Here is a 12,420-nt window from a genome sequence, read left to right on the forward strand (position 1 = left end):
ATGTTCCCACTCTATAAGTCCTGCTACATAGAGAGAAGGTGCTGAATGAACTCTCATTCTGTCCTAAGTGCCAGCATAAGAGACATCCTCTGAAAACTACAGCTTTGAACTAAAGTTTACAATGTCACTGACTTCACTCATCTCTGAATCAGACCTGTATTTCACACAAGAACAACACTCCAAGCATAGTATATACGAAATCTGAAGCAGCTTTATGTTAGAGGTAACTGCTTCAGGGCACTCATCATTAAGGCAGCCAAATGGGCAGCAGTGCACATTTCTGCTCCTTAACCAAATTAGACAGCATACAAGGTGGACTAAAATCAAAGGCAGCAATTAAAAATGAAGCAGCAAACATTAAAAATTAACAGACTGTAGAGTATGTGGATAAAACCAAGTAATTAAAAATGTAGGTGTAAGGGACGATCAGAACTGGAAGTCGCCTTCCATAAAGAACCACAAAACAATCACTTAATTTGCTGTTCTTCGTAAGACTTACATATTTTGATGGTATTTGAAAAACTATTCTGCCAAGGTCTAATAATTTGCTTCAACTTCTGGACAACAGTAAGCCTGAATCTTGTAATTCCTGGCAAGCAAGTATTTAATACCTGAGCATCTATGAAACCTTTGCAGTAAGTGCAAGGAAACTATCAAGCATAGTCATACTTTCTGACTTGACACTACTATATCGTCCTGCCAGTCTGGTTCTTCTGCAGAGACCTTTTCTTTCATTATTGCATGGATTCAAATGTACTTCGGCTTAAATGCAGTACTAGGGATAAGTTCTTTTACAACTGACTCCCTGTTTATATCTAAATAAATAAATAAAAATATATAGATCTAAATAAATTCAATTAATGGCTTTTTATTAAATGTTATTAGTTTAAAAAAAAAAAAAAAAAAAAAAACTTGTTACCTTGCAAGGATGAGGATCAACACCATAAGTTTCTAATGAATGTGCTTTCAGGAGCAACTTAAATTCAGAAACAGCTGGGCTCTGACCTCTGGAAAGGAAAACTCTTTATCAAATACAAACAATTTCAACAATGTTCAGTTTATAATGTAAAGACATAAAATTTTAATGTCACTTCTGGAACTGAACTACCCAGTGCTGCATCTTTTCAGGTAAATTCTTTTAACACTTGTTGGATACAAGCACATTATGCAGTTAACCAGAGTCATCTAACATCTTGCAGATATCTCTTGTTTTTTGATACACATCAAAAGAAGCACATCACCCTGAATATTAAGGAAGCTTCAGCATCTTTTTTCCACAAACTTTTTCTCCCAAACTCATCTAAAAGGATTGTCCAGATTAACAAACACTCCTTCCAGCACAGGGCATAAACACAGCAATCATATTACAGTTCACTCAGCACACCTAATTATAGCAGTGCTTGTTACCACCGTGATAGTTTAGAATCTGTCAGCATTTCCATTATATGCCCCTATTTTTAGGGTGTCTAGAAGCAATTGTCAAAGCCTCAAACATGGCATGCAAACTTGATTTATGAAGTTTTATTGTTTTGTTTTAGTTCCTCTAAGTCGTGTTACTCTCAGCTCGAGTGCTGTTATGACAGTGAGCCGTTCTGAGCATTATTCTGTTCAGATATTTGTATGACTAAAGAACTTGACTCTGACAGATATACAGTTTTATGACAAGCACTGCTCAGGACCTTTAGAAAGCTAGGCCACATAAATCCTTCTCATACACATTATCCCAGAAATGGAGCACTGACAATCCTTCGAGAAACACAAGAATGGTCATACTTAATCGTACCTCTCCACTTTGACTCCCATTCTCACTCTTTTTCCTGTGCCACAAAGGAATGAGCACAGACAAACATTCAGTGCAATGATGTAGAATAATTTCCCTTGTAGCAGTTTCTGCCATCCCTAGAACAACTGAAAATTAAAAGGCTCTGACATACAAGTTTCAGCAACCAGCCCAAAATTCATCTGAACTCTGAAGATGATTCCAGCATACTTACGGATATCAAATCCTGTTTTGAATCTACCACATTAACGCCCTGTGGTGATATCAGTATAATTAACTTTTGTTGTAAAAAGGTTTTAACTCATTCTCATCTGGACTCCACTGTCTTTTAATTCCCAATACGGCTTTTGGACCTACTTGATACTACAATACTTGCATTTTATTTATTTATTTTTTTATATTAAAAAACCACCAAAATTAAAGAATTGCATTTCTCCTTCCTTCACCAATATCTAATAGAGAAGAGCATGTATCAAAGGGAACATGAAAAACTGGAAATGTGCATATATGTACAGCTACATATTTAAAATAACAGCATGAAAGTAACAAACAAAACCAAACACGCTTATTTCGCCCAATTAACTTTTTGATGGTTCCATTAGACATTTCCTGCTCCTTTTCAATACCAATAAATCATAATTGTTGAGCTCTGATAGAGCAAGTTTTTTCATGTACCTACCAACTGCAAAGAATGGAAGTAATTAACTAAATCTAATTTACTTAAATTGCTTGTGCTGCATAGGGAGAAGTCAAACAAATGAAAGACCTGATTGCTGATCAGAAGCTAAGCCTTACAGAAAAATAATACCTTATAAAACCAATTTTTTCATAACTTCCTTTACTGACACAAAGGAAAGTAGTCATGATAAATGTACAAGGAAAGTAGAAGTGATAAATAATTAGAAATAATGCGATTTGTGCATTTGAGTTGTTTGGATCTGGCATTTCCAGAAGTGAAAAAAGCAGTACTACCTTGCAATCATTATTAAAGCAAGAAGACACACTAATAAACAGAATTATCATGCTCTCACCTAGTCTTCGGAACTATGCTATCTTTCATGTCAGGTGGAAAGAGCTGCAGAGCTGTGATACTTGAAAAAAAGGAGACAAAATTTACAAGTTTGATGCTATCAGATTACAGGCAAATAAAATGGCTATTGTGGGCAGCTTTAAGAGAACAGCACAAAGCAGAAGAGATCTGTGAAATATGAAATGAAAAATAAATTCCTGACTCATCTTTTACCAAGGGAATAATATTCAACCTTCATAATATGCTTTTCACTTGTAACTTAGTAATGAAACTTTCTTTAATACATAAAAAGCTATCTGTAGCAAATGCTATCAGCAAACAAAAGCCAGCATTTAATGTTAATCACTAATTTCACAATAGATACACCTTTTATTGGCTTTGCTAAAAAGCCTTTAAAGTTTCTATTCAAAACAAACAAACTCTCACATTAAAAACCAGGGTCCTGCAGGAGTGGCCTCTGTGAAAGCAGAGCCCAGCAGATGCCCCATGTTAGAATAGAGCCAGCTCCAGTTGCTCCCAAAGACACCCACTACTGCCAGAGCTGAGCCATGACTGATGCTTGGGTGTGCCTCTGGGAAAGGAGATTTAAGGAAAGGAAAAACTGCTGCAACACAGCAGCTGGAAAAGAGAATGAGAAATGTGAGGCAACAGCCCTACAGCCCCAGGATCAGTGCAGGGGGAGGGTAAGAGGAGCTCCAGGCTCCTTGCAGCCGAGGAGAGGCCCACAGAGGAGCAGTTTGTTCCCTGCAGCCCACAAGCACTATGTGGAGCAGATCTCCACATGCAGACATAGAGGAGCCCACAGGACAGCAGTCAGTGCAGCCTGTATGAGGGGATGCAGCCCATGAAGTAAAGGAAAGGAAAGGAAAAGTAAAGTCACTCCTTTTGACCTTATGTGATTACCTCAGCTTTGTCAATATGTATTCAATACTGAACTGAAGATGAATCCCATTTTTATATGTCGCAACCATTCTAGTAGCCAGCTCCCTCAAGACAAAGTTTTTCAGCAGGACCAGTAACATATTACAAAGAAAATCTTCAGTAGAAATGAACAAATAATAAATAAGAAAAATAAAGAAATAAAATAAGAATTATCTGTAAAATTAGTCCTCCACAGCTGTTAGCAATGAATTAATTATTCATGCCAGGAATCAATCAATCAATCAAAAAGTTCCTATTAAAATTTTTATCAAACAAACAATTTAGTAAGACTGAGAAGTCTGCAGCAGGCTTTATTTTTAACTTTAGGCTCATGAGGATTGCACACAAGAGGATGCACAATATCTGTTTATTTCCCAGAGAGCCCCAAGCCCTGAAGCATTTCAAAGACCAGGATGCACACCAGGGAATACTTTCAAGATTGTCAAATGATATATTTGCTTTGTTGACTGATTCTAGAATTTTCTCCCCTTAATATCTTTCATTTGAGGTGACCTGATGCCCATGATCAAGCATCAATTCCTTTCAATAAATGGAGATTATATAGTAATAACAGCAAAAAGCATTTTCAGTGTCATTCTCAGTGCCATTTTGACCCTTGTTGAGTCATTTTATTTGTGTTCTGTGATTTCTCTTACTGATTTATGAAGTGCTTTGAAACGCTGTTAACCTACTTTAATACATCACTGTTAATAAAAAGTATAACTATTCTGCACCCTTTGTTTCATTTCTTGTTTATCAAAGTTACCAGCTGGAGAATACAGTGGATTCACAGTACTTGTGCATGCCCCATGAAGAAACCATTTCTGGATGTTTATGGTTTGAAGGGTTTTGAAAGGTAATTAATTCACAGAATTAAATCTGTATATAACAATTTGGCTTCAAGAAATGCTTCCTATACCTCTCATTACAAACCTGGAAAAAAACAAACATAAAACCCAAAGTCATAAAACTTTAAATAACTTGGTTCAGCCTCCACCAAATATCCTTTGCCTTGCCTCAGAACATCCTTCACTGCAGTCTCAGGAGAGACAATACTGACTATTTAAGTGATGATGCCCACCTATGAAATCCTGTCCTTGCTACATCCCAGATCCTGCACAAAGCATCCTCCAGCAGAACAAGGGCTGGATTTCCTTTAGAGAAGCCTGAATTTTGCATAAAGAAATTATGCTTTTAGTTATGTCATATACTGATTTCAGAGCTACCTACCACAAGGCGAAGATTTCCTGTTACTTTAAACCTACAAGTGACTGAGCCTCTAACAGTTATAGAATTATAGCGCTAAAAATCCTGAGTAGTTCTACTTTTGATCTAAGCTCAGAAGATTTTAGCAGACGTCAGAGATGCCTTTCATACAGTCTGTCTGCTAATACTTTGGACACAGTGAAGATGCTAAGAACTGACTGGTATTAAAACATGACTTAAATTTACTAAAATTCACCTGTGCAACCTGGCTCTACCTCTCTTTGACCTCGTTTTAAGGGCTGACAGCCACTGAGGAAGGATCTTTTGCTGGAGAGCCCTCCTTCGTGCAGTCTTCCTGTGAGCCTAGATTTCTGAATTTGGGTGAGCATCTTTCTGTCTCTTTTTTTTTCTTTTTTTTCTTTTTTTTTTTTTTATGTAACACCTTCTCACTGTGCATATCCAAGACTGATCCTGCTGCCTTCACACCCAGATAAAGAAGTTGTGGAGAGGCAGGTCAGAAGCGGATGAAGAAATTCCTATAGTTTAGGAATTCATATGTACAGCTGAATACATGAGTAGGCTAAATGTGGAATCTGAATCAAAACCTCACCATGAGAATGGAAAGAACTAGCTTAGTAAAGAAAACAACAACACTGGTGGAGCAGAGTTATGACTGCTATTTCCAAGAGAAAAATAAAAAGAGGAGGGAGAAGCACCTACACGATACCGGTATTACAGTAAAACAAACTACGTTTTTCAATTAAAATAAACTGTATCTCCTAGTGAATTTCTAGAATTCTTACCAAAAACAGAAAAATGACATGGATTGATCATGTTTTGTTTTTTTACTGACTCAGAAAGACCTTTTGGAAGAGATAAGAGAGGAAAAATATATCTGGTTTGTCTGTGAAGAATCACCCTTTAGATTACTTCTGTGACTACATCTTCCATGAGGTGCAAACTTGCTCCTCACCATAATGCTTCTGGAAATATTCTCTATGCCATGAAAACACCAAGGTGAAAAGCAGTGTCTCACTCCTACCAGTGCGTCCAGAACACAGGTAATGCTTGTTAATCTTAGCTGTTTTTAACCACATTGTGATAATTAAAGAGAACGGTTTTGAGAAGCAAAGCTCTGAGGAATGCAGCATACACATCATTCTTCAGGACAAGGACTAGGTAATCAGGGGAGCATGATGTTTACAGCTTCTAAACAATGATCAATAAGTATCAAAATACTTCTAATCAATATCACATTCATTGCCTGAATCTGTGGGCAGGGCTTAGAGGAGCAAAATCCCTCCCACTGTGAGAGAAATGCAACGTCAAGATCACCTGATGAGACTGAATACGTCTATGGGACCAGATTACAGACACCTCAGAGTCCTGAAGAATCACAGAATCACCGAAGTTAGAAAAGACTTCTAAGATCATCCAGTCCAACCGTCCAGTATTTCCCACTAAATCATGTCCCTCAGTACAACATCAAAATGTTTCTGACCTCCAGGGTCAGTGATTCCACCACCTCTCTGTGCAGCCTATTTCAGCATCTGACCATTCTCTTGGAGAAACATTTACTAACATCCAACCCAAATCTCCCCTCATGCAACTTGATGCCATTCCCTCTAATCCTATCACTAGTTACGTGGGAGAAGCGGCCAACACCCACCTTCAGGTAGCTGTAGAAAGCTATAAGGTCTCCCCAGAGCCTTCTCTTCTACAGACTGAACAATCCCTGCTCCCTCAGCTGCTCCACACCAGGCTTGTGCTCCAGACCCCTCACTAGCATTGTTGCCATTCCCTGGACATGCTCCAGGGCCTCAGTGTCTTTCTTGTATTAAAGGGCCCAAAAGTGAACACAGTACTCAAGGTACAGCCTCAACAGTTCTGAGTACAGAGGGATGATGACTTCCCTGCTCCTGCTGGCAGCACTATTTCTGATACAAGCCAGAATACCATTGGTGTTCTTGACCACCTGGACACACTTCTGGCTCATGCTCAGCCAGATGTCAGCCAGTTCCCCCAAGTTCGTCTCCTCTACACAGTCTTCCAAGCACTCTGCTCCAGGCCTGTAGCGTTGCCTGGGGTTTTGGTGGCCAAAGTACAGGATCCGGCACTTGATCTTGTTGAACTTCACTCCACTGGCCTCAGCCCAGCTATCCAGCCTGTCTAGATCACTCTGTAGAGTCTTCCTGCCCCAAGGCAGATCAACACTTCCTCCCAGCTTGGTGTCATCTGCAGATTTACTGAGGGTGCACTTAATGCTGTCATCCAGGTCATCAATAAAGATGTTGAAGAGGATAGGCCCCAGCACCAACCCCCTGGGAACACTACTTCTGATCAGTTGCCATTCACCACCATTCTCCGGGCCTGGCTGTCCAGCCGGCTCTTCATCCAGCAAAGTGCATCTGTCCAAAGCCACAGGCTGCCAGCTTCTCCAGAAAAATAGTGTGGGGGATGGTGTCAGAGGCTTTGCTGAAGTCTAGGTAGACTATATCAATGGCCCTTCCCTCATCCACCAGTCAGGTCACTAGATCATAGAAGGAGAACAGATTGGTCAAGCAGGACCTGCCTTTCTTGAACGCACACTGTCTGGGCCTGATCCCCCAGTTATCCCACAAGTGCCATGTGATGAGATGATCTGCTCCACAATCTTCCCTGGCACTGAGGTCAGGCTGACAGGCCTATCGTTCCCCAGATCCTCCTTACAATCCTTCTTGTAGATGGGAGTCATAATGGCAAACCTCCAATCCTCTGAGACCTTTCCAGTTTACCAGGAACACTGATCGATGATGGAAAGAAGCTCAACTATCACCTCTGCCAGCTCCCTAAACACCCTTGGGTGGTTCCCATCTGGCCCAATAGGACTTGTGGAAGTTCAGTTGGAGTAGTATGTCTCTACTGTTTCCACTTGAATAGTGGGGGATTTATTCTGCTTCCTATTCGAGACTTCCAGGTCAAGGGGTAGGGTACCCTGAGGATAACTGGTCTGAATTTTAAAGACAGATGTAAAGAAGGCATTGAGAAACTCAGCCTTTTCCTTATCCTCAGTGGCCATGGTCCCTGCCCATCCAGTAAAGAATGGAGATTCTCCTTAGCCCTCCTTTTACTGTTAGTACATATGCTAAACAGCAAGTCTTGCGAGGCACCTCCCCTGGTAGGCTCTCTTATCAGCTGCAGAAGGAAATTATCTTCTATACACTCTAGAAATATCCCAGACTGCTTCTTTCTGGCATCAAGTAAACTGTCCCACAGTTTTTAAAAAAAAATAAAATACAATTTTTGTATTAAATCACCTCCTTCTGCTCAGTGATGGCATAGAGGGGGTCCACCACCGTTTGCAAAGTATCAACAATGCTGTCTTTCTTGCAAGTTTGGGAGAGAGTTTCTCCACCAATCTATCTCCTGGTTGCATTCTCTGATACTCCTTAATCTCTCCACCTCCCCCTTGAGCTCCATTACTAAACTGAGCAGATGATCTACCTGCCCACACTTTATGCAGGTGGAATCCCTGCCACCCTTCACCAGCACCAACAGGCTCAGGCACTCACTGCAGCCAGAGACTTGATCCACCACGTTTTTACGCAGGCACTCCATCTCAGTTGCCACATTCTTTCTTGCCAGAGCTTTCTGCCTAGTGGAGACCATGGTCTGATTTGTTGTCCATGATGCAGCCAGGTCTCCTGAGAGGACAGTGATGCTCTGCCTCCTCACCTGTCCTGTTCAGACTGCCCATGCAAACTGCCATGCCACACTCTTCTGACGCGCCATGTTATTTTTGCCTGTCCTGTATGCTCCGGTCCCCAATGGCAGTTTTATACAGACAGAGTGATCCTGCCACTGCTCCTGCCTCCACCCCTGTAATTTCAGAATGCCACTGCCATGCAGAGGACATTAGCACCCAGCACTGAAGGAAATGGTCAGTGTAGTTGCTAAACCACTCTCCAACATATTCAAAAAGTCATGGCTGTCAGGCAAAACCCACAGTGATTGGAAAAGAGAAAGGCTGATCAATACTTCTATTTCTAGCTGGAGGCTCATGACAAGTGGTGTCCCAAAGGGGGTCAGTGTTGGGAATGGTGCCTGTCATCATCTTTATCAACAGCCTAAAGAATGAGATCAAGCACAGTCTCAGCACTCTACAGTTGATGCACCAGAAGGATAGGATGCCATTCGGAGGGATCTGGACAAGCTTGAAAAGTGGGCTTGTGACACCCTAATGAGATTCAACAGCACCAAGTACAAGGTGTTGAACTGGACTTGGGGCAACCCCATGTGTACAGACTGGGAGAACTCAGTGAGAATAGCCTTGAGGAGAAGGACTTCCTGGACTCAGAAGAATCCAGGAAGAAAACTCTAACTCCAATGTGGTGTTAGAAAGTTAATGTTCCTTTACTCTCGCAATCCATTCCAGGCAACTTGACAAATCAAGTGCTCTTTCTTGGAGTTCAGGTTCTAAACTGTCAAGACATACAAATGCAATACATTGGCATACACATCCATTCTTTTCCAATAACTCATTAATATGCTAATGTCCCTTTGGGCATGTGCAGAAGATAGCTTTGGGGGTCTTTACTCCCTTACTTCATCCTCATTTTTCTGTCATCAGCTTCCTCTCTGTGCCTCTTGGCTGACCTTTTAGCTGTTTTCCCCCAGATTAGCAAATTTCCATCACTTGTTATGCAATAATGAGCAGCTTTCTATCTTGGTACACTATAACTCAAAACAGTTTATATGAAGAAGTCATCCCTGCAAATGGTGAATGCAAAGATGAAAGAATTATGTTGTGACTTCAGTACTTCATTGAAGTAAGGCTCGTTCTGAAAAACGTGACTATCCACATACCAAGCAAAGATAACTGGAAAGTTTTAGAAGTAGCACACATTAGTTCCTCTTTGCTATATTAATATATTGGTCCTTAAGCTAATATATCAATCCTTATTGCTACATCAATCCTTCCTTTTCTTTTGAGTACTTAAAACAGGAGAAGCAAACAGGAGAGAGACTGACTTTTCAAACAGGCAGACAGTAAAAGGGCAAGGAGGAATGATTTTGAAGAAGAAGAGTTTTAGATTAGATGTCAAAGGGAATTTTTTTACTCAGATATTAAGGAGGCACTGGAACAGGTTACACAGAGAAGCTGCAGTTGCCCCATACATGCAAGCATTCAAGGCCAGGTTGAACGGAGCCCTGGCAGCCTGATCTAGTGACTAGCAACCTTGCCCATGGCAGGGAGTTGTAACTGGATACTCTTCAAGGTCCCTTCCAACCCAAGCCATCCTATGAAAATTCTATGTATCTATGAAACACACATTCTGGCCATCTCTCTAATTCAGTCAAATTACCACTGCTAAGAAGAATTATGGAGTGGAAAAAACACCAGGAAAATGCAGCTAAACAGAAACAATGTTTTCTACCCACTAAAACATAAAGAACAGCATGTTAAAACCAGACTGCTACATTAGAAAGAACCCGATAATTTTGTATTTGCTGTAGCATGTGCTAATATATAGCCTGATGATGAATACAAGTGCATACACTAGGAAATAAAGCAAGCTACCACAGGGTATCAAGGCTGAAATGAAGAAGGCATTCAGAATAGCCCCAGCTGTAATGTAGGTGGACCTTGAGCAGCTGGCATGACAATCTTCCTGTGAACTCCCTCTACCTATCCTCCTCCTCCTCCTCAACTCTCTCAAGTCCTTGATTACACTTTGCATAGATGAGAACTACAAAGGTTTTGGCTACTTGAGCATGTAAGTCAGCTGCTCCTAAGCCCAAATCCTCTTCTTTTCCAGAATCCTCCCCCATCTATGTAAATGGCAACAGATTCCAAATTCCCAGATAACTGGCTTCTATCTTCTGTGGTATGGCAGCAAGTACTGGTGCATTACATATGTCATTTTGATTGGATTCCTCCCATCTGTATGAGGCCACTGGAAACAAATGTGATTAGGATGGTACAAGAAGCTAAATGTAATGTGTCGATGAGTGTGGTAGCAGCACTAAACACATAAAGGCAGATAATATGTACTTCTAATTGAAAGAAGCTTTTAAATGTCATATAAAATCCACTTTGGTCCAGATGTACTAAACAGGAATTCAGTCTTAGGTCTTTTTTAATATATTTAATAATATGCAAAAAGTTGCTTTAATCTTGGATTAAGCAATATTAGCACTTACAAAGAAAATCATTTTCTAGCAATCCTTGGCAAGTTTCCTAAGACAAGCTCCCAGGATACACTCCGTAGTAATAATTGTAGTTAAGCTTGCCAATAACTCCATTGGCAGCTCCATGTCTGCATGAGAGCTGGAGAGCAGATGAGTGCAGATCAGGAAACTCTATGAATGGTTTCAAGCTATGGCAGGGGAGATTCAGGCTGGACATTAGGAAGTATTACTTTTCAGAAAGGGTGGTCAGGCACTGGAATGGACTGCCCAGGGAGGTGGTGGAGTCACCGAGCCTGGGGGTGTTCAAGGAAAGGCTGGGTGTTGTGTTGAGGGACATGGTTTAATGGGAGCTATTGGGAATAGGTGAACGGTTGGACTGGGTGATCTTTTAGGTCTTTTCCAACCTTGGTGATTCTATGATTCTATGATAATCTTCATACCAGTATGAGCACCAAAGGTAACTGATGCAATGATGAATGGAATAAAAAAAGAATTAGAGCAGACAAGTTAAGTTAAAAATGCTTAAGTCAGCAATGTGTAGTCACAATATAGATTATGTAGATATTACACACCTTTCAAAACAAATTTAAACGAAACTTTTCATTTATCTTTCATCAAAAACAAGCATTAGTTTGTTAATCTGGTTTTCATGAAAATATTACCCTTTAGTTTAAAAGTTTAAATTTCTTATATAGGAAGATACTTAAAGATAGTAAAGATAGACAAAGATAGTTATTAACAAAACATGTCAGTGATTTCATGCCCTCAGAGGAAATCTCTTCCTCTTCCAAAAGATTTTCTTCCACATAAAACTTTTGCAGAATCTAGAAAATGTCACACATTGGAGTGAATAGCCAAGTAAGTAGCGGTCAAGTACCCTGAGCCTGTATTAACATCAGCAACTCCAAGTAATGATAAACTATTTGAATTTACCTATGAAACTGGCCTGAGAAATAGCTACTTGAATTGGTTCATAATTTAATTGGCAAAATTATGTGTCCTTAGGGCTTCTTACATAATACACTCATTTAAGTTACAGGACTTTGTATTTCACATCAGAAGCAGTTATCAGGTGGGATACAAAAAAAATCTTCAGTCTCAACCTCTAAGTACTTTCATCACATACCTTTCATATGAAAAGAGGAGAAAATAAACATAATTTCAACAAACAGATGTTCCCTTCTGCAGATTAAATATGAATCTTGTCTTTGGAATTCTCTGGATTTCAGGTCCGATCTCAGGAAACTATGGTTGATAGGTACTCTTCAAAAGACAGGGAATTTATCAGTTATAAATACTCTATTTTAAGACA

The 12,420-nt window shown here is 40.1% G+C and overlaps 1 protein-coding gene across 1 annotated transcript in view; it reads right to left on the bottom strand.

Annotated features, from left to right (window-relative positions):
* The window catches only part of FRMD3 (FERM domain containing 3), a 139,808-nt gene that overhangs the window by 24,775 nt on the left and 102,613 nt on the right, over positions 1-12,420 (bottom strand). The window contains 1 exon segment of the mRNA XM_048930868.1: positions 920-1,007. Coding sequence (XP_048786825.1) covers positions 920-1,007 — 88 coding nt within the window.

Source organism: Lagopus muta, chromosome Z, assembly GCF_023343835.1.
Source record: "Lagopus muta isolate bLagMut1 chromosome Z, bLagMut1 primary, whole genome shotgun sequence".
In the NCBI taxonomy this organism is placed as follows: domain Eukaryota; kingdom Metazoa; phylum Chordata; class Aves; order Galliformes; family Phasianidae; genus Lagopus; species Lagopus muta.